The sequence below is a fragment of the Haliotis rubra genome, unplaced genomic scaffold, assembly GCF_003918875.1.
Source record: "Haliotis rubra isolate DU_JTF1 unplaced genomic scaffold, ASM391887v1 Scf1310, whole genome shotgun sequence".
NCBI classification, from domain to species: Eukaryota; Metazoa; Mollusca; class Gastropoda; order Lepetellida; family Haliotidae; genus Haliotis; species Haliotis rubra.
The window spans coordinates 166,853-190,770 of record NW_025765238.1 but is presented as its reverse complement, the minus strand read 5'-3'; the positions used below and the strand labels follow the sequence as shown (position 1 = coordinate 190,770).

The window sequence follows — 23,918 nt, the reverse complement described above, 5'->3', positions numbered from 1 at the left end:
ATCCAAACCAGGTGACTGTAGATACATCCCATGGCACCATCCAAACCAGGTGACTGTAGATACATTCCATGGCAACATCCAAACCAGGTGACTGTAGATACATTCCATGGCACCATCCAAACCAGGTGACTGTAGATACATTCCATGGCACCATCCAAACCAGGTGACTGTAGATACATTCCATGGCACCATCCAAACCAGGTGACTGTAGATACATTCCATGGCACCATCCAAACCAGGTGACTGTAGATACATTCCATGGCACCATCCAAACCGGGTGACTATAGATACATTCCATGGCAGCATCCAAGCCAGGTGACTGTAGATACATTCCATGGCAGCATCCAAACCAGGTGACTATAGATACATTCCATGGCACCATCCAAACAAGGTGACTGTAGATACATTCCATGGCACCATCCAAACCAGGTGACTATAGATACATTCCATGGCACCATCCAAACCAGGTGTCTGTAGATACATTCCATGGCACCATCCAAACCAGGTGACTGTAGATACATTCCATGGCACCATCCAAACCAGGTGACTGTAGATACATCCCATGGCACCATCCAAACCAGGTGACTGTAGATACATCCCATGGCACCATCCAAACCAGGTGACTGTAGATACATTCCATGGCACCATCCAAACCAGGTGACTGTAGATACATCCCATGGCACCATCCAAACCAGGTGACTGTAGATACATTCCATGCCACCATCCAAACCAGGTGACTGTAGATACATTCCATGGCACCATCCAAACCAGGTGACTGTAGATACATTCCATGGCACCATCCAAACCAGGTGACTGTAGATACATTCCATGGCAGCATCCAAACCAGGTGACTGTAGATACATTCCATGGCACCATCCAAACCAGGTGACTGTAGATACATTCCATGGCACCATCCAAACCGGGTGACTATAGATACATTCCATGGCAGCATCCAAACCAGGTGACTGTAGATACATTCCATGGCAGCATCCAAACCAGGTGACTATAGATACATTCCATGGCAGCATCCAAACCAGGTGACTGTAGATACATTCCATGGCAGCATCCAAACCAGGTGACTATAGATACATTCCATGGTACCATCCAAACCAGGTGTCTGTAGATACATTCCATGGTACCATCCAAACCAGGTGACTATAGATACATTCCATGGCAGCATCCAAACCAGGTGTCTGTAGATACATTCCATGGCAGCTTCCAAACCAGGTGTCTGTAGATACATTCCATGGCACCATCCAAACCAGGTGACTATAGATACATTCCATGGCACCATCCAAACCAGGTGACTATAGATACATTCCATTGTACCATCCAAACCAGGTGACTATAGATACATTCCATGGTACCATCCACACCAGGTGACTATAGATACATTCCATGGCACCATCCAAACCAGGTGACTGTAGATACATTCCATGGCACCATCCAAACCAGGTGACTGTAGATACATCCCATGGCACCATCCAAACCAGGTGTCTGTAGATACATTCCATGGCACCATCCAAACCAGGTGACTGTAGATACATTCCATGGCACCATCCAAACCAGGTGACTGTAGATACATTCCATGGTACCATCCAAACCAGGTGACTATAGATACATTCCATGGTACCATCCACACCAGGTGACTATAGATACATTCCATGGCACCATCCAAACCAGGTGACTGTAGATACATTCCATGGCACCATCCAAACCAGGTGACTGTAGATACATTCCATGGCACCATCCAAACCAGGTGTCTGTAGATACATTCCATGGCACCATCCAAACCAGGTGACTGTAGATACATTCCAATGCACCATCCAAACCAGGTGACTGTAGATACATTCCATGGTACCATCCAAACCAGGTGACTATAGATACATTCCATGGTACCATCCACACCAGGTGACTATAGATACATTCCATGGCACCATCCAAACCAGGTGACTGTAGATACATTCCATGGCACCATCCAAACCAGGTGACTGTAGATACATCCCATGGCACCATCCAAACCAGGTGTCTGTAGATACATTCCATGGCAGCATCCAAACCAGGTGACTGTAGATACATTCCATGGCACCATCCAAACCAGGTGACTGTAGATACATTCCATGGTACCATCCAAACCAGGTGACTATAGATACATTCCATGGTACCATCCACACCAGGTGACTATAGATACATTCCATGGCACCATCCAAACAAGGTGACTGTAGATACATTCCATGGCACCATCCAAACCAGGTGACTGTAAATACATTCCATGGCACCATCCAAACCAGGTGTCTGTAGATACATTCCATGGCACCATCCAAACCAGGTGACTGTAGATACATTCCAATGCACCATCCAAACCAGGTGACTGTAGATACATTCCATGGTACCATCCAAACCAGGTGACTATAGATACATTCCATGGTACCATCCACACCAGGTGACTATAGATACATTCCATGGCACCATCCAAACCAGGTGACTGTAGATACATTCCATGGCAAACCCGGTGACCAAACCCGGTGACTATAGATACATTCCATGGCACCATCCAAACCAGGTGACTGTAGATACATCCCATGGCACCATCCAAACCAGGTGACTGTAGATACATTCCATGGCACCATCCAAACCAGGTGACTGTAGATACATTCCATGGCACCATCCAAACCAGGTGACTGTAGATACATCCCATGGCACCATCCAAACCAGGTGACTGTATATACATTCCATGGCACCATCCAAACCAGGTGACTGTAGATACATTCCATGGCACCATCCAAACCAGGTGACTGTAGATACATTCCATGGCACCATCCAAACCAGGTGACTGTAGATACATTCCATGGTACCATCCAAACCAGTTGACTGTAGATACATTCCATGGCAGCATCCAAACCAGGTGACTGTAGATACATCCCATGGCACCATCCAAACCAGGTGACTGTAGATACATCCCATGGCACCATCCAAACCAGGTGACTGTAGATACATCCCATGGCACCATCCAAACCAGGTGACTGTAGATACATTCCATGGCAGCATCCAAACCAGGTGACTGTAGATACATTCCATGGCACCATCCAAACCAGGTGACTGTAGATACATTCCATGGCACCATCCAAACCAGGTGACTGTAGATACATTCCATGGCACCACCCAAACCAGGTGACTGTAGATACATTCCATGGCACCATCCAAACCGGGTGACTATAGATACATTCCATGGCAGCATCCAAACCAGGTGACTGTAGATACATTCCATGGCACCATCCAAACCAGGTGACTATAGATACATTCCATGGCAGCATCCAAACCAGGTGACTGTAGATACATTCCATGGCAGCATCCACACCAGGTGACTATAGATACATTCCATGGCACCATCCAAACCAGGTGTCTGTAGATACATTCCATGGTACCATCCAAACCAGGTGACTATAGATACATTCCATGGCACCATCCAAACCAGGTGTCTGTAGATACATTCCATGGCAGCTTCCAAACCAGGTGTCTGTAGATACATTCCATGGCACCATCCAAACCAGGTGACTATAGATACATTCCATGGCAGCATCCAAACCAGGTGACTATAGATACATTCCATGGCACCATCCAAACCAGGTGACTGTAGATACATTCCATGGCACCATCCAAACCAGGTGTCTATAGATACATTCCATGGTACTATCCACACCAGGTGACTGTAGATACATTCCATGGCAGCATCCAAACCAGGTGACTGTAGATACATTCCATGGCACTATCCAAACCAGGTGACTATAGATACATTCCATGGCAGCATCCAAACCAGGTGACTATAGATACATTCCATGGTACCATCCAAACCAGGTGACTGAAGATACATTCCATGGCACCATCCAAACCAGGTGACTGTAGATACATTCCATGGCACCATCCAAACCAGGTGACTATAGATACATTCCATGGCAGCATCCAAACCAGGTGACTATAGATACATTCCATGGCACCATCCACACCAGGTGACTGTAGATACATTCCATGGCACCATCCAAACCAGGTGACTGTAGATACATTCCATGGCACCATCCACACCAGGTGTCTGTAGATACATTCCATGGCACCATCCACACCAGGTGACTGTAGATACATTCCATGGCACCATCCACACCAGGTGACTATAGATACATTCCATGGCAGCATCCAAACCAGGTGACTGTAGATACATTCCATGGCAGCATCCAAACCAGGTGACTATAGATACATTCCATGGCAGCATCCAAACCAGGTGACTGTAGATACATTCCATGGCACCATCCAAACCAGGTGACTGTAGATACATTCCATGGCAGCATCCAAACCAGGTGACTATAGATACATTCCATGGCAGCATCCAAACCAGGTGACTATAGATACATTCCATGGCAGCATCCAAACCAGGTGACTGTAGATACATTCCATGGCAGCATCCAAACCAGGTGACTATAGATACATTCCATGGCAGCATCCAAACCAGGTGACTGTAGATACATTCCATGGCAGCATCCAAACCAGGTGACTATAGATACATTCCATGGCAGCATCCAAACCAGGTGACTGTAGATACATTCCATGGCAGCATCCACACCAGGTGACTGTAGATACATTCCATGGCAGCATCCAAACTGGGTGACTGTAGATACATTCCATGGCAGCATCCACACCAGGTGACTGTAGATACATTCCATGGCAGCATCCAAACCAGGTGACTATAGATACATTCCATGGCAGCATCCAAACCAGGTGACTATAGATACATTCCATGGCAGCATCCAAACCAGGTGACTGTAGATACATTCCATGGCAGCATCCAAACCAGGTGACTATAGATACATTCCATGGCAGCATCCAAACCAGGTGACTGTAGATACATTCCATGGCAGCATCCAAACCAGGTGACTATAGATACATTCCATGGCAGCATCCAAAACCAGGTGATTCTGTAGATACATTCCATGGCAGCATCCACACCAGGTGACTGTAGATACATTCCATGGCAGCATCAAACTGGGTGACTGTAGATACATTCCATTGCAGCATCCACACCAGGTGACTGTAGATACATTCCATGGCAGCATCCAAACCAGGTGACTATAGATACATTCCATGGCAGCATCCAAACCAGGTGACTATAGATACATTCCATGGCAGCATCCAAACCAGGTGACTGTAGATACATTCCATGGTACCATCCAAACCAGGTGACTGTAGATACATTCCATGGCAGCATCCACACCAGGTGACTATAGATACATTCCATGGCAGCATCCACACCAGGTGACTGTAGATACATTCCATGGCAGCATCCACACCAGGTGACTGTAGATACATTCCATGGCACCATCCACACCAGGTGACTATAGATACATTCCATGGCACCATCCACACCAGGTGTCTGTAGATACATTCCATGGCACCATCCAAACCAGGTGACTATAGATACATTCCATGGCAGCATCCACACCAGGTGACTGTAGATACATTCCATGGCACCATCCACACCAGGTGACTGTAGATACATTCCATGGCAGCATCCAAACCAGGTGACTGTAGATACATTCCATGGCACCATCCAAACCAGGTGACTGTAGATACATTCCATGGCAGCATCCAAACCAGGTGACTATAGATACATTCCATGGCAGCATCCAAACCAGGTGACTATAGATACATTCCATGGCAGCATCCAAACCAGGTGACTGTAGATACATTCCATGGCAGCATCCAAACCAGGTGACTATAGATACATTCCATGGCAGCATCCAAACCAGGTGACTGTAGATACATTCCATGGCAGCATCCAAACCAGGTGACTATAGATACATTCCATGGCAGCATCCAAACCAGGTGACTATAGATACATTCCATGGCAGCATCCAAACCAGGTGACTGTAGATACATTCCATGGTACCATCCAAACCAGGTGACTGTAGATACATTCCATGGCAGCATCCACACCAGGTGACTATAGATACATTCCATGGCAGCATCCACACCAGGTGACTGTAGATACATTCCATGGCAGCATCCACACCAGGTGACTGTAGATACATTCCATGGCACCATCCACACCAGGTGACTATAGATACATTCCATGGCACCATCCACACCAGGTGTCTGTAGATACATTCCATGGCAGCATCCAAACCAGGTGACTATAGATACATTCCATGGCAGCATCCACACCAGGTGACTGTAGATACATTCCATGGCACCATCCACACCAGGTGACTGTAGATACATCCCATGGCACCATCCACACCAGGTGACTATAGATACATTCCATGGCACCATCCACACCAGGTGACTGTAGATACATTCATCCATCCACACCAGGTGACTATAGATACATTCCATGGCAGCATCCAAACCAGGTGACTGTAGATACATTCCATGGCAGCATCCACACCAGGTGACTATAGATACATTCCATGGCAGCATCCAAACCAGGTGTCTGTAGATACATTCCATGGCAGCATCCAAACCAGGTGACTGTAGATACATTCCATGGCAGCATCCAAACCAGGTGACTATAGATACATTCCATGGCAGCATCCAAACCAGGTGACTGTAGATACATTCCATGGCAGCATCCAAACCAGGTGACTATAGATACATTCCATGGCAGCATCCAAACCAGGTGACTGTAGATACATTCCATGGCAGCATCCAAACCAGGTGACTATAGATACATTCCATGGCAGCATCCAAACCAGGTGACTGTAGATACATTCCATGGTACCATCCACACCAGGTGACTGTAGATACATTCCATGGCAGCATCCAAACCAGGTGACTGTAGATACATTCCATGGCAGCATCCACACCAGGTGACTGTAGATACATTCCATGGCAGCATCCAAACCAGGTGACTATAGATACATTCCATGGCAGCATCCAAACCAGGTGACTATAGATACATTCCATGGCAGCATCCAAACCAGGTGACTGTAGATACATTCCATGGTAGCATCCAAACCAGGTGACTGTAGATACATTCCATGGCAGCATCCACACCAGGTGACTATAGATACATTCCATGGCAGCATCCACACCAGGTGACTGTAGATACATTCCATGGCAGCATCCACACCAGGTGACTGTAGATACATTCCATGGCACCATCCACACCAGGTGACTATAGATACATTCCATGGCACCATCCACACCAGGTGTCTGTAGATACATTCCATGGCAGCATCCAAACCAGGTGACTATAGATACATTCCATGGCAGCATCCACACCAGGTGACTGTAGATACATTCCATGGCACCATCCACACCAGGTGACTGTAGATACATCCCATGGCACCATCCACACCAGGTGACTATAGATACATTCCATGGCACCATCCACACCAGGTGACTGTAGATACATTCCATGGCACCATCCACACCAGGTGACTGTAGATACATTCCATGGCAGCATCCAAACCAGGTGACTGTAGATACATTCCATGGCAGCATCCACACCAGGTGACTATAGATACATTCCATGGCAGCATCCAAACCAGGTGTCTGTAGATACATTCCATGGCAGCATCCACACCAGGTGACTGTAGATACATTCCATGGCACCATCCAAACCAGGTGACTGTAGATACATTCCATGGCACCATTCACACCAGGTGACTATAGATACATTCCATGGCACCATCCACACCAGGTGACTATAGATACATTCCATGGCAGCATCCACACCAGGTGACTATAGATACATTCGATGGCACCATCCAAACCAGGTGTCTGTAGATACATTCCATGGCAGCATCCACACCAGGTGACTGTAGATACATTCCATTGCAGCATCCAAACCAGGTGACTATAGATACATTCCATGGCAGCATTCTCTCGCCACATTTGAGAGATAATCTGTAAATCACACTGTTGTCGTTTTGATATAGTTCTGTAACCTGAGGTATTTATATGTATATATATTACCTTGTAAAGGAAAATATGTGGCAGTCTGAGTGTCACTGTATCCTCTTTCTGTAATAGCTATCGAAGTGAGTTCATGTTAAGAATATTCCGTGTTTGCTTGAAATCGTCACATTCGATTATTTTTAAGTTATTGATCTGTGAACGTCATATCCCATACCATAGTTTTTGATATCGGTTGATGTATGTCTCTGTATATATGCATACATAAATAGACTAAGTAAAGGCTAACTCGGGCCATGTAAAAATATATACAACTGATGGAAAATAATATAGCTAGCAACACTCACAGTAATGTTGCGAACAGTTCCTGAATATTCTGATACGATTTTATAGCCGTTTTGTTACGGGTCTGTGAGACACGATAGATTTGCCGCCTTACTTCAGAAAAAAGCATATTTCCGAATTTCTGTCTGCACCAAAAGTATAAAGGAAAGTATTAACCTGTTGGGGAAATCATGTTGATTTACCGTTCATTAATTCTCAACGATACCATTCGCTATTAATATCCTGTATGATTTATTTAAATATATTCCCCACAAGTGTCGGATATACATCTGATAACAGTCTAGAGGGTGTAGTAGTTGGAAGCTCATACAACTATCACTGGTCTTGCTGAAACCCAATAGCTTTTCCTCTAAGATACGTTTGGTAAAAGTTGACTCCAAATGAAATTGATAATTCTTGCATGGATATGACAAGGCTAAAATAATTAATATAAAGTAATGTGGGTTCCATATAAATATGCGAGTCATTAGAATTTGAATATATAGGATGTTTATATACTAGTATATAGTCAATGCCTTGTATCTACGAATACATTTCAGTGTAGTCTTGCATTTTACTGTCGATCAGATTTCTCGAAACTGCGTCACTACCGTTACAAAATTTGTAACGTCATTTTGAACAGTAATAATGCACAGATGAAATCGTTTGATGTACATATATACTAGAATATCTAGTTTTACTATATAACATGGCCAATGAGTTTTGCAATTTTATGTTTATTGCTTAAAAGAGGCCAGCAAGCCAAACAATTCCTTTCATTTCTGATTTGCAAATATAAAGTGATATGTAGCAAAAAATTCAAAATGAAAATATGAATTATATAATGCTTACTTGAAGCTCTACTACCAAACATACTTGCACTACACATTCTAGACATAAACAGATAAATCAACTTAAATCAAATAAGGAAAATGATAATGTTATGGCATGGACATTAACATTAATTGTTGCGGTAGTGACACAAAAACGGTAGTGACATTTTTATAAATAGCCAGTTATGTTTACTTTAAAAGCTCATTTAATGAAATTTATCATGTCATTTATTTTAGAATGTGTGAAGAATATGTAATAGGATTTAATTAGATGTCCATGTCATGTAAAAAACAGGTAAAGACTGCATGTTATGGCAGTGACATTGTGACGGCATATGTCACTACCGTAACGGCCCTGTCAGAGCCCATTTTCGTCTTTCTCACAACCGTTACACTACCCTGTCCTTACCGTAACAAGAAAATCATAGTTATATGCTTATTGATTTTATTCATTTGATGCAAACATTTTATGTTAAATATGATTCCTAAACGTTTGATATCTTTGAATTGAAACTTTAGATACAAACAACATTAAATTAGAAAAATGTCACTGCCGTCACAAAATCCGTCCTTGCCGTAACAAAACAAATGATAACGGCAGTGACCGTAACGGTAGTGACAGCCACTAACAATATCACTTTTAAAACAATAACTGGTCCCCAAAGTTTACTGAGCACATGATTTCAATGATTTCCCCGACTGTCTGAGGTACTTGGTGTTGTTTGGCTTCACAACATTAATTGGTTTCAGGGGGTAGCTACCGTAACGGTTAAGACAGGCAAAGATCTCTGATACACTTTGTACTCACTTTTTAACTTGTGTCAGGGTTTGACAGCCATGCTTCCTCACTGCCGTTGCTTGCAAACAGGAAGCAGAATAACAGACAGTCCAGGGAGTAAAAAATATTGCAATTCTTTTTTTAAAACCTTGTGACAAAGTTTGACCTTTATTACAAAATGCTTTTCCATACGAAAAAAGGCCAAACCACGACAATCATATAGCTGTAACATCAGTAATTATGATATGTTAAAAATTTCTTTTGAAAAGCATGAAGAAGAACAAAAAAAATCAAACTGCACAACTGAACCGGAGTTGTGACACATGAAAATTGAGTGAAATTGGGTGTGTGGTGTGTGTGTGGTGGTGGTGGTGGTGGTGGTGGTGTGTGTGTGTGTGTGTGTGTGTGTGTGTGTGTGTGTGTGTGTGTGTGTGTGTGTGTGTGTGTGTGTGTGTGTGTGTGTGTGTGTGTGTGTGTGTGTGTGTGTGTGTGTGTGTGTGAGAAAATGAATATCAAAATATTTTTCCCCAAGTATGTTTCTGTAAAGTGTACAATAAACTGAGATAAATCGATTACCATAAAACAATTCTTGCCTTACGTTTGACGAGTAAATACATACACCATAAATATGCACGAAGTTTGAGAATGACTCTCATATATATGAATGCAAATTGAAAACAAACCTTTCTCAAAGCATCAGTAAGCTACTAAACACCACGCAGTGATATATATATACATGTATATACTCGAGAAGCCCAACGATACGACTGCTTACCCCAGTGTTTGAATATACTGTAGCACTTATAAGAAATACGCTGCAAATAACATTCTGTAGATTTCTTATTGTAAAGATGGACATCATTGTTAGTAAGTGGACATGCTATGGGAAACACATAATGTAGCAAGATACTGTTGTTTTACCCTATACTAACAAAAGCCAATAACTGTGATTATTGTAGGTTGTCGGGAGTCGGCCTTCATCTACGCCGTTACCAGTGCAGCAGTGTCCCACTCCATAGCCAGGGCGTGCTCGGAAGGAAGTGTTCACACATGCACATGTGATTATGCACACAATAAAATTCCAAGTGGGAAGGACTGGGAATGGAGCGGATGCAGTGATAACGCAAAGTTTGGACACAAGTTTTCCAGACGGTTTGTTGACGTTATTGAGAAGGGTTGGGATTTCCGTTACATGATCAACCTACACAACAACGAAGCTGGGCGAGTGGTGAGTAGACGGCTGCCTGTCATGGACCACACCAACTTATCAATATTTTATTGTTTCAGTATTTAGTTCACTTTTGTGACATTCTAATCCTTCCTTCACTCCACGAATGTGATCAGTAACATAGCCTTGAACAGTTTTAGTAACGAATGCCATGGAGAAGACGATCTTCTAAGTATGCACATATGAGCGTGGTCATGACCTGAAAAGGGTAAAAGGGTAAAATACTAGTCGCATGCGTGTCTGTCACCGAGATGAAACGAGAAAAGTACCAATTTGTGTGCTATGTATAATGGGTGAACTTTATAGGTAAGTGCATCTTGAATGATTGACTACATGTTTGTTATGTTGGCTATCTGAAGCGCGACAATCGGCATCACTACATTAACGGAGAGGAGTGTATCACTCCTTGCAATCAAGTGAACGATCTTGTATCTATACCCGGAGGCGATGGACCTCCAGTGTGCGAGCCGACCCCACTGACTTGTCACAAACACGACACAGGCCGTCATCAGTTTATTGCCCCGCAATGAAATAAGCCTCAGTACTCACATCCACATTAATTAAAGCTCATAAATTTGTCTTAATCTACAGTCTTCTCTGGCGTTGCCGAGCTCACTTCGTCTACGTTCTCTGTTAATATTTGAGTGTCGTCTTGTTAGAATTGTTTGAAACAATGCCGAGTGACAGGAAAGTGGCTACTTCAGAGATATGGCCTCGTTGATAACAGGTAATTTGCCGATCAAATGCGGCATTTGATAAGGTCTTGTTTACACATGTGTCACCTCTGACTTGCCTCGTGCTCCCTTTCAACTTGCTGGTGACATGAGAATACTCACACTCATTCTCACAGAGAACCACAAGCCACGCCCACTCTCGTTCAAACAACCACTACCACACAGCTCCCATGAAAAAACATATCCACTAATGCACAAAAAGAAACTTTGAGTTCTTTTCTCATCCTACCATGCAACCTCATATCCCTACTCTCACCAACCACCCACACAGACATGCCCACTCACACCAACCATCCACACAGACACGCCCACTCACGCCAACATCCACGCAGACACGCCAACTCACACCAACCATCAAACAGACACGCCCACGCACACAAACATCCACACACACATGCCCACTCACACCAACCATCTACACAGACATGCCCACTCACACCAACCATCCACACAGACACGCACACTCACACCGACACCCACGCAGACACGTCCATTCACGCCAGCTATCCACACAGACACGCCCACTCACACCAACATCCACACAGACATGCCCACTCACATAAAATCACCCACACAGACATGCCCACTCACACCAACATCCACACAGACATGCCCACTCACACCAATCACCCATACAGACATGCCCACTCACACCAACATCCACGCAGACACGCCCACTTACATCAACCATCCACACAGACACGCCCACTCACACCAACCATCCACACAGACACGCCCACTCTCTCCAACATCCATGACACTATTACCCACGCAGACATGCCCACGCACACTGTTATCTACACAGACATGCCCACGCACACTGTTATCCTCGTAGACATGCCCACGCACACTATTACCCACGCAGACATGCCCACGCTCACTATTATCCTCGCACACATGCCCACGCACACTGTTATCCTCGTAGACATGCCCACTCAAACTGTTATCCACGCAGACACGCCTCCTCACAATATTATCCTCTCAGACACGTTAGCTCACACTATTATCCTCGCAGACACGCCCACTCACACTATTATCCTCGCACACATGCCCACTCATACTAATATCCTCGCAGCCATGCACACTGACACTATTACCCACGCAGATATGCCCACGCACACTATTATCCTCGCACACATGCCCACTCACACTCTTATCTTCGCAGACATGCCCACTCACACTATTATCCTCGCAGACATGCCCACTCACACTATTATCCTCACAGACACGAACACTCACACCAACCATCCACGAAGACACGCCCACTCACACTATTATCCATGCACACATGCCCATGCACACTATTATCCTCGCCCAAACGCCCACTCACACTATTATCCTTGTACACATGCCCACTCACACTATTATCCTTGCACACATTCCCACTCACACTATTATCCTTGCACACATGCCCACTCACACTATTATCCTCGCACACATGCCCACTCATACTAATATCCTCGCAGACATGCCCACTCACACTATTATCCTCGCAGACACGCCCACTCACACTATTATCCTCGCACACACACCCACTCACACTACTACCCTCGCACACATGATGATGATGATGATGATGATGATGATGATGATGATGATGATGATGATGATGATGATGATGTGAAGTGAAAGGAGGGTGGAATGATGATGTTTTAGTGTAGGGAGAGTGCGATGATGATGGGAAGTGTAGGGAGAGAGCAACGATGATGGGATGTGTAGGGAGAGTGGAATGATGATGCTTTTTGTAGGGAGAGTGCGATGATGATGGGAAGTGGAATGATTTTATTTTAGTGTAGGGAGAGTGCGATGATGATGTTTTGTGTAGGGAAAGTGCGATGATGATGTTTTTTGTAGGGAGAATGTGATGATGTTTCGTGTATGGAGAGTGCAATGATGATGTTTCGTGTAGGGAGAGTGCGATGATGACGGGAAGTGGAATGATGAAATGTTAGTGTAGGGAGAGTGCGATGATGATGTTTTGTGTAGGGAGAGCGCGATGATGATGATAAGTATAGGGAGAGTGCGATGATGATGTTTCGTGTAGGGAGAGTGCGATGATGATGGGAAGTGGAATGATGAAATGTTAGTGTAGGGAGAGTGCGATGATGATGTTTTGTGTAGGGATGAGCGTAGGATGGATGATGTTTTGATGGGAAGTGGAGGGAGAGATGATGGATGATGATGTGACGGGAAGTGGAATGATGGAATGTTAGTGGATGGATGCGATGATGAGAAGTGGAAAGATGAAATGTTTGAGTGGAGATGCGATGATGATGTTTGTGTAGGGAGAGTGCGATGATGATGTTTTGTGTAGGAGGAGAGTGCGATGATGATGATGGAGAAGTGGATGGATGAAATGTTAGTGGTAGGATGGAGAGCGTGCGATGATGATGTTTGTGAGAGGAGATGATGATGAGGGAGATGTGCGATGATGATGTCGATGATGTTTCGAGGAGAGTATAGAGAGATGATGATGATGTTAGTGTAGGAGAGTGCGATGATGATGTTTTGTGTAGGAGAGTGCGATGATGATGTTTTGTGAAGGAGTGCGATGATGATGGAAGTGGAGATGATGTTAGTGAGGATGATTATGGCAAGATGTAGTGTAGGAGAGTGCGATGATGATGTTTTGTGAAGGAGAGATGATGATGATGATGATGTTTTGTGTAGGAGAGTGCGATGATGATGTTTTGTGTAGGGAGATTGCGATGATGATGTTTTGTGTAGGAGAGTGCGATAATGATGGGAAGTGTAGAAAGAGTGAGATGATGATGTTTTGTGAAGGGAGATTGCGATGATGATGTTTTTTATAGAGAGAGTGTGATGATGACGGGAAGTGTAGGGAGAGTGATGAAATTTTAGTGTAGGGAGAGCGTGATGAAGCAATGATGATGTTTTGTGTAGGGAGAGTGCAATGATGATGTTTTGTGTAGGGAGAGTGTGATGATGATGTTTTTTGATAGGGAGAGTGTGATGATGACGGGAAGTGTAGGGAGAGTGTGATGATGACGGGAAGTGTAGGATGAGAGTAGGAGAGTGATGATGATGTTCTTTATAGGGAGAGTGTGATGATGATGGGAAGTGTAGGGAGAGCGTGATGATGATGGGAAGTGTAGGGAGAGCGTGATGATGATGTTCTTTATAGGGAGAGTGTGATGATGACGGGAAGTGTAGGGAGAGCGTGATGATGATGTTCTTTATAGGGAGAGTGTGATGATGATGGGAAGTGTAGGGAGAGCGTGATGATGATGTTCTTTATAGGGAGAGTGTGATGATGACGGGAAGTGTAGGGAGAGTGTGATGATGACGGGAAGTGTATGGAGAGTGTGATGATGATGTTCTTTATAGGGAGAGTGAGATGATGATGGGAAGTGTAGGGAGAGTGTGATGATTATGTTTTGTGAAGGGAGAGTGAGATGATGATGGGAAGTGTAGGGAGAGTGCAATGATTATGGCAAGTGTAGGGAGAGTGCGATGATGATGTTTTGTGAAGGGAGATTGTGATGATGATGTTTTGTGTAGGGAGAGTGTGATGATGATGTTTTGTGTAGGGAGATTGCAATGATGATGTTTTGTGTAGGCAGAGTGCAGTGATGATGTTTTGTGTAGGGAGAGTGGAATGATGATGTTTAGAGTGTGGTGATGATGGGAAGTGATGAGAAGAATGAAAGAGAGAGGATATCTTAGGGGGATGACTAGATGATTCTGGGAGCGGCGTAGAGAAGATAATACACTAAAATACGGTGTGTGCAGGTCAAAGATAGTTACTACTTTATACGTCCGTCCACTGCATACATCATACAACCATTCATGTTCAACTGTCCATGGTGTGTTTCAGCACGTCACCTCGGGACTGAAGCAGGAATGTAAATGTCACGGCATGTCGGGAAGCTGCACCATCAAGACGTGCTGGATGAGACTCCCTACTTTCAGGAATGTTGGGGCCGTCCTCAAAGATAGGTTTGATGGAGCAACCAGAGTACTTCCAGGTACGTTCCTTTTATACTATTGTCAGGGAGGAAACTTCTGACGATCAAGTGTGTATGTATCAGTTTGATATGTCCAAAGAACGGCATCAGTTCTTGTGATGTGGACCATAATTCTTGTGGCCTTGACCTTTATGCGCTACGTCTCACACAAGGCAAATTGGTTTTTAGATTGGTGTTTTCAGGGTCTTTATTATATGCTTTTTATTCGGGGGTGATGAGACGGAATGTTACGCTTCTAGCACGGCACCTCTCTCACGACACGAATCAAGGGAAAGCTAATTAATTGACAACCTTCCACTATGAAACTACTTTTGACCATATTTTCTAGTGGCCTATCCACTATGCAATAACGGAGTTATCATCATTTGCATTCCACTCACTAATACACTCAAGGTTTGTAAGTATCGCCATATTCCTTACATTAAATATTGTACATGTATATCGATTCTGAGATTGTGGGTTGCCTTTGAGTTGAGGCTAAGCCGAATGTGTCTGTCTTGGTATCTTACTGCCAGCTGGACTTGATTGCAACATAGACATCTAGAAGTGGAATAAATGCCAAGCTGCAGCACTAAATAGCGATACAGGGTATTCTGGTTCAAAGAATCACGATCAAACATGCAATAAAGAAAACAATATGATGAAATGTTGCCACCTTTCAATCTATCCTTATACCCGCACATTGCCATTGGCAGTTTTCAACCTTATTTTAGAGTATCTATCCAGGCTTGAAGTGATAATATCGGATTATAGAACATAAACAAAAATGTATAAGATAACATTCCATAAGAATCCATTTTAACGTGATATTATCACGAGGCGGTCAAACTATAGATGGAGAAACGTGTGACTGTATAATATTTAGTTGAGTACAAATATCACTTACGTATGAATTCACAACTTAGGAAACAATACCTTTATTGATGGTGTGCGAGGCATACAGAATCCATATGTAATTTGCGATGCGCGTGAAAGTGACACAAGTGATGTATGGTTATTTTCCATTACGGAAGGGAACCAGACACACTATAATCTTAATGTACTTTATGTGTAACAGAGAAATTATATAAAAACACATTCCAAGTTTACAGTTCTTAAAATATTCAGACAAGCACATTGGAACAAACTATAATAAATACAAAATGTTATTATTTTCACGCTTTGCTATTAGCAACAAAATAGGCGTAGAAACCGTATTTGCAAATACGTTGATAGTTTCACTGTGCTCATACTTTATAGTGCTTAAGAAATGTGCAGGGCGATATATTATAGTGCTTCATTAATCTTCAGGGCGACATATTATAAAGCTTATGAAATCTGCAGGGATCAGATTATAGTGCTTAGGAAATCTGCAGGCAGAGATATTATAGTGCTTCATAACTCCGCAGGGCGATATATTATAGTGCTTAGGAAATCTGCAGGGCGATATGTTTACTACATCTCAGCTGTGCATGGCAGTGTTTCTGAGGTACACGTCTTGTCACGTTAGTTACAGAGAAGGTAAGTATTGTTTGTGTGTTTGTCTGTCATTAATATATCCCAGCTATATGGCGGGGAGGAGGTAAAGAAATGTTCAGATCCATACAACTGTCTAAATTGAAATATTGCCAAAAGATGAGTATGAGGCCTTCTGTCGACACCAACACACGTTTAGACAGTAATTGTAATGACTTTCATGTATTTTAAGCTTTTACTCATGTATTGTATTATATAAGCTGAATTTGATATGCTGATATGAGTTCACTGTAAGGTATCCGTTGGGGGTAGTAAATTTACATACATGCAAATGTTTGGTCTATGAGAGATCAAGCTAGAATTGCCGATTGGGCACATGCATATATTACTGGGTTAACTATAATCCAAACAGAATTGACGATTGGGGACGTGGATATATTACTGGGTTAACTATAACACAAACAGGATTGACGATTGGGGGGGACATGTCCATATTATTGGGTTAACTATAATCCGAACAGAATTGACGATTGGGGACATGGGCATATTATTGGGTTAAATATAACCAAACAGCATTGACAATTGAGGACATGGACATATTACTGGGTTAACTATAACACAAATAGAATTGACGATTAGGGACATGGACATATTACTGGGTTAGCAATAATCCAAACAGAATTGACGATTGGGGATATGGACATATTACTGGGTTAACTATAACACAAATAGAATTGACGATTGGGGATATGGACATATTACTGGGTTAACTATAACACAAATAGAATTGACGATTGGGGATATGGACATATTACTGGGTTACCTATAGCCAAAACAGAATTGGCGATTGTTGGACATGGACATATTACTGGGTTAACTATTTACCAGACAGAATTGACTATTGCGGACATGGACTGACTGACTGACTGACTGAGTTTGGTTTTACGCTGCTTTTAGCAATATTCCAGCAACATCACGGCGGGGGACACCAGAAATGGGCTTCAAACATTGTGCCCATGTGGGGATTCGAACCCGGGTCTTCGGCGTGACGAGCCAACGCTTTAACCACTAGGCTACCCCACCGCCCGCGGACATGGACATAGTACTTCTTTGACTATAATCCAAACAGAATTGACGATTGGGGACATGGACATTTTACTGGGTTAACTATAACCCAAAGAGGAATCACAAGATACCAGAAATCTTTATCTGTACGGGACGTGTCTAATGCCTTTCATAAGGAAATTTTGGAGAAATAAACAGCAATGACATTCATCGAGGACCGTCCATATATAAGCCTTTGTGAAAAAGTAAACACTGATAGGCTCATTCATGGAAATGAACCAATGCTAAGATACCGTTAGTGTGGATTGAACATATAGCTATTTGGTTGACAAATGTAAGAACTACAATACATAAGTAAGAGATTAAATATTATTTTGCTCATTTTAGGATGTAAATACTCTGTATTAAGTATAAACACTACATATTAATCACATTACGGCTTGCTGCATACAATGTTTATTCACAATATAGGATATTAACCATCCCAGTACACTCTCGAAATAACATTACAACATCTTTCTCTTGTTTGATATATATCTCGTGGAGTAGTGGTTTGTTTGCACTATAAGTGCAAGCGGGATGTTTATCTTGTTCATAAGAGTCCTACCTGTAAAGTTCACTATAAGTGCAAGCGGGAGGTTTATCTTGTTCATAAGAGTCCTACCTGTAAAGTTCACTATAAGTGCAAGCGGGAGGTTTATCTTGTTCATAAGAGTCCTACCTGTAAAGTTCACTATAAGTGCAAGCGGGAGGTTTATCTTGTTCATAAGAGTCCTACCTGTAAAGTTCACTATAAGTGCAAGCGGGAGGTTTATCTTGTTCATAAGAGTCCTACCTGTAAAGTTCACTATAAGTGCAAGCGGGAGGTTTATCTTGTTCATAAGAGTCCTACCTGTAAAGTTCACTATAAGTGCAAGCGGGAGGTTTATCTTGTTCATAAGAGTCCTACCTGTAAAGTTCACTATAAGTGCAAGCGGGAGGTTTATCTTGTTCATAAGAGTCCTACCTGTAAAGTTCACTATAAGTGCAAGCAAGGTTTATCGGAGTCCTAGGTTTAAGCGGGAGGTCTTGTTCATAAGAGTCCTACCTGTAAAGTTCACTATAAGTTCACTATAAGGTCCTACAAGTTCACTATAAGGGCAAGCGGGAGGTTTATCTTGTTCATAAGAGTCCTACCTGTAAAGTTCTGAATGAGATATCAGTCAAACACCCTTATAATCCAGTCACAGATCTCAGCTTACGCACATGAAGGACCTACACTATGGGACGAAGTGCACTGTGTTTATTTGTGTCGAAAGCTGGTAAGGTCGTACATCTAGTTATAAGTCATACTACATAGCACTTCTTGAAGTGATACGAAAATGATTGTTTTGGCCTTTTTGCTCCAATCAATTCATTTAGCCACCTTCGCTCGTATTTCAACATCTGCACACACTTCAGTAGCTGTACCGGAATAAAGTATTCATAATACCTTTGTAACTCCGAGACATTGCTGCTTCATTTATCTGTTCAGATTAAGCAGATAGGATATGGATGGGCGTGGATGGGAGTGGCCACGGTAGCTATTTGGAAACGGTGCTTGTAGTGGGTGGATCTGTATATGTACGTACCATGTCTATCTTCAGGTCAGCTGGGAAAGAAATTAGGACTTCACATTTATTGTTGGATAAGGTTGAGGCTGAAGCATCATATAAATCTCTGTTGGAGAGTGATGTTTGTCCCGTAATGTTAAAATGAACTCATTTGTGAGTATCAACAGTTTTATTATTGAACTGAAGTATGCGTCCACGTAGGCATTCTTTAGACTACATACATAAATGTAGCTGCAGGAAATGACATATGTGCATGTCTTGGTTGACATCTCCACTGCACTAGAACCAGAATATATAATGCCAGTTTGATCCTTGTAACATACACGAAGTTTTTCATGTTTCATGGGTGCTTGTTTCTGCTAGATAACGAAGGAAAGGCCCAGGTGAAAGGTCAGTATATAGGCGATGTATGGTCTTACACTGATAAAGCCGGGATGGTGGCCATTGAAATAAGCCTAAAAGGGCATTGTTTCAGGAACCATAATATGTCTGTCTTTCCAACCTGATGCTATGACGAGATGGAATCATCCTGGCTTTAGCAGCTTCTTGTGGTTAGTTACACATATAGTTAGAGTAAGCACGCTTGACGCTTAACTCTCACAATCTGCATGTTTCTTACAAATCTGTACCGAGTTAAAACGAGCATCGTCTTGTGAAGGTAAAGCCTATTCTCCAGTGCTAACACGTGGTTGTGTGCCTGTGCTTGTGCCTGCTACCGTATTAGTTACATTCTAGTAATATCTGGCTTACCATACCACAGATGCACACTCATTTCTAATGTCAACTACAGTTCCTCACCCACAGCATCCCGATGAACGAATGCTGAAAGAATACTTTGCCTTATAATATCATGTAGAATACTAACTTGTCCGTTGTAAGAGATATGAACTAACATTATCAAACCCGACTAAGAGAAACTGAATTCGCTAAACACAAATGTATATTCATGGACACATATAGTCTTAGAATGTAGGCCTACTACATACTGAGATATGTACCTTCCTGTAGCGACATGTAACAGACAAATCCACCCGTAGAGGAGATGATAGATCTTTCTGACTACGTTCTTCAATCACAAGTCACGACGGCGTTTATACAATTAAGGAGGTTGGTCTTATCGCTTAGTCAGGTATAGAACATACAACATAACTTAAAATCAACACCTTTCTACCAAATACAAAGCATTAAGAAAGGTTAATTGTCAGGGGTCTGCTAAATTACAATAGAAATATAAGTCTATTTTATATTGTACTGTAGCTTCACCACATTATGGATTAAGTGAGCGAATATATACAACACTTATAATTTGCAATTATGGGTTGAAGCACATGGTCACGAATGGGTTTTGACCTGATCTGCTAACTCCCAACAGTTCGTCTGTACACAACTGGACATATTGAAAGTTACGATAGTACATAATATCACGAACACATTAAATTCCATGACAGAGTGTAAAACCATACTGACATATATTTTCATGTTTTATATTCTTTTTTTTATAGAACAGTATTACAAAAAACTAAACTAAACTGAAGGATTGTTTCCACAATTCCAGCGAAGACAAAATGCTTCCCCTCCTGATGTTAATATTCAGGGTAATGATGCAGGTAGAATTTTCAGAGCATGTGCATTACCAAAACAAAATCTACAGAATCAATTACCCCTTTTTGCTAAACGAAACTTTAAGCAACATTTAATGACACAATTTAGTTTGGAATGAAAATTTCCATGAATTATGAATTCTGTTAATGGATTAGGGGTCTTCACTTGAGAATTCTTAACACACATACAAACAGTTCCTTAATTACATTGCGTGTGATATAACGTTTGCGTAACTAATTCTATTATAATATAATGGATCTTTCAAATGTTACTTATGTACTATTATAAATATCTCTGTTCTGTGACTTTACACACCCTTCAACGAGTAGCCATGACATGTCCCTTCAACAAGTACTCTTGACATACCCCTTGAACTAGTAGTCATGACATACCCCTTCAACGCGTAGCCATGACATACTCCTGCAACGGCTATTCATGACATGCCCTTCAACGAGTAGTCAAGACATACCTCTTCAACGAGTAGTCATGACATATCAATTCAACGAGTAGTCAAGACATATCAATTCAACGAGTAGTCAAGACATATCAATTCAACGAGTAGTCATGACATATCAATTCAACGAGTAGTCATGACATATCAATTCAACGACTGTCAAGACATATCAATTCAACGAGTACTCAAGACATATCAATTCAACGAGTAGTCATGACATATCAATTCAACGACTGTCAAGACATATCAATTCAACGAGTAGCCAAGGCATACCCATTCAACGAGTAGTCAAGACATACCTCTTCAACGAGTAGTCATGACATACCCATTCAACGAGTAGTCATGACATACCCATTCAACGAGTAGTCATGACATACCCATTCAACGAGTAGTCATGACATACCCATTCAACGAGTAGTCAAGATATACCTCTTCAACAAGTAGTCATGACATATAGATTCAATGAGTAGTCATGACATATCAATTGACCGTCCTGCGGATTATTTTGTAAGAATGAATTATCCTATTCTAGTTTGATGTCTAGTGCTCTTGCACGAAGCGATCAACATGGCCATGTGCCACCCGGTGAACTCTGGCCAATCACACACGATGTCACACAAATATGTGTCAGCATGTGTAACACAGGAACAACATCATCACCTAACTTTAGGAGTTTACTCATTGAACGCAATAAAACGCACTTGAATCATTACTTTTAAATTCAGCTTATGCAATGTGATCGCAAAACTCCATTTTGACTGCAAATCCATATATTATGACATCTTCTAAAGACTGAACAGGATATATAAATGGACTCACATTCCAGTAAACCAATATGCAAGCTCAGCAATGAAAACTATCCATTCAATTTAATTCAAATATTTGGCAATGCTCCAGCACACGTTCGTACTATTTTGCGTATATGCCCCTGTAGCTCCATGGAACATATTTTCTCCCAATGTAAGGACTAGGCACTTATTCATTTTTCAACGTATGTCACGACTACAGGTCAAGAGATATCCTAAATGTCTGTCACAACTCATTTGTGCCCAGGAAAGACGAGAAAAACACAAACTGCAAACGTTGTATTGATCTTAATGATCTTTACGAACGCTAAAATACGTTACCCTGATAGTGAGTCATCATTTATTATAGAAATTAACTCACTGACTCACACAATCCCTTGAACATTGCAGGAATCAAGGCTTTGGTAAAAAACTCATTTCCAACTATAGTGAATGGGCCATTTCTTCTCATATACCAGCGAATCACCACCAGACACGTTTTGTAATGTGTTTGAGATCAATATAATATTGGAAATTACATAGTTGTCTTAAATGCTGCAGTGGTGTATTTTACTGACGATCAAGTTAATCTGAATTCACGACAAGGATATATTTTCTGACACTTTGATAAAAATGAAACCTTTAAAAGAGTCCCAACTTTATTGCAGTCATCGGAATTGCTCGTTTTCTACAATTAATATTTGGATGGTTAATCATGTATCTCTTTATTCACACTGTACCTTAAAATTACAAGCAGTATATAAATACATAATTTTATATTTTATTTTAAACAGGATCAAACGCCAAAACATTCCTCACGTATCATTCGTGTGGGTTCTCAACATACTTCATTTTAATGATGGCCATAAAATGTCTATTTAATCATAAGTTTTCTTGTCAAACTTAACATTCTTTCCACTTCAAACAACGATGGGTATGTCTCAGTGCAGTAAGAAGATTGGGTCTTCAACAAAAGTCCCATGTCACATATCGCTTTCTCGATGAATAAAGATACGGTAATTATAAACAAATCTTAAATAAAGGAATCTAATAGTTTCCCAACATCCCGCAGGATCTACAAAATATTTCCTAAATGAAATTGAAGGACACACCCTCATCCATGGCAGGTCAATTGAACTGCCCAGCTTCTTGCCACACGATGTCAACGATGTTG

At 42.1% G+C, this 23,918-nt stretch overlaps 1 protein-coding gene across 3 annotated transcripts in view; it reads left to right on the top strand.

Annotated features, from left to right (window-relative positions):
• Positions 1-23,918, top strand: part of LOC124267459 (protein Wnt-1-like) — a 41,890-nt gene that overhangs the window by 14,891 nt on the left and 3,081 nt on the right. For 2 of the 3 annotated variants that reach the window (XM_046702380.1, XM_046702378.1), the window contains 3 exons: positions 10,800-11,068; positions 15,641-15,791; positions 20,267-20,293. In XM_046702380.1, the coding sequence (XP_046558336.1) occupies positions 10,800-11,068; positions 15,641-15,791; positions 20,267-20,293 (447 nt within the window). The remainder of the gene's footprint in view (positions 1-10,799; positions 11,069-15,640; positions 15,792-20,266; positions 20,294-23,918) is intronic. The other variant, XM_046702379.1, reaches the window with a different exon arrangement.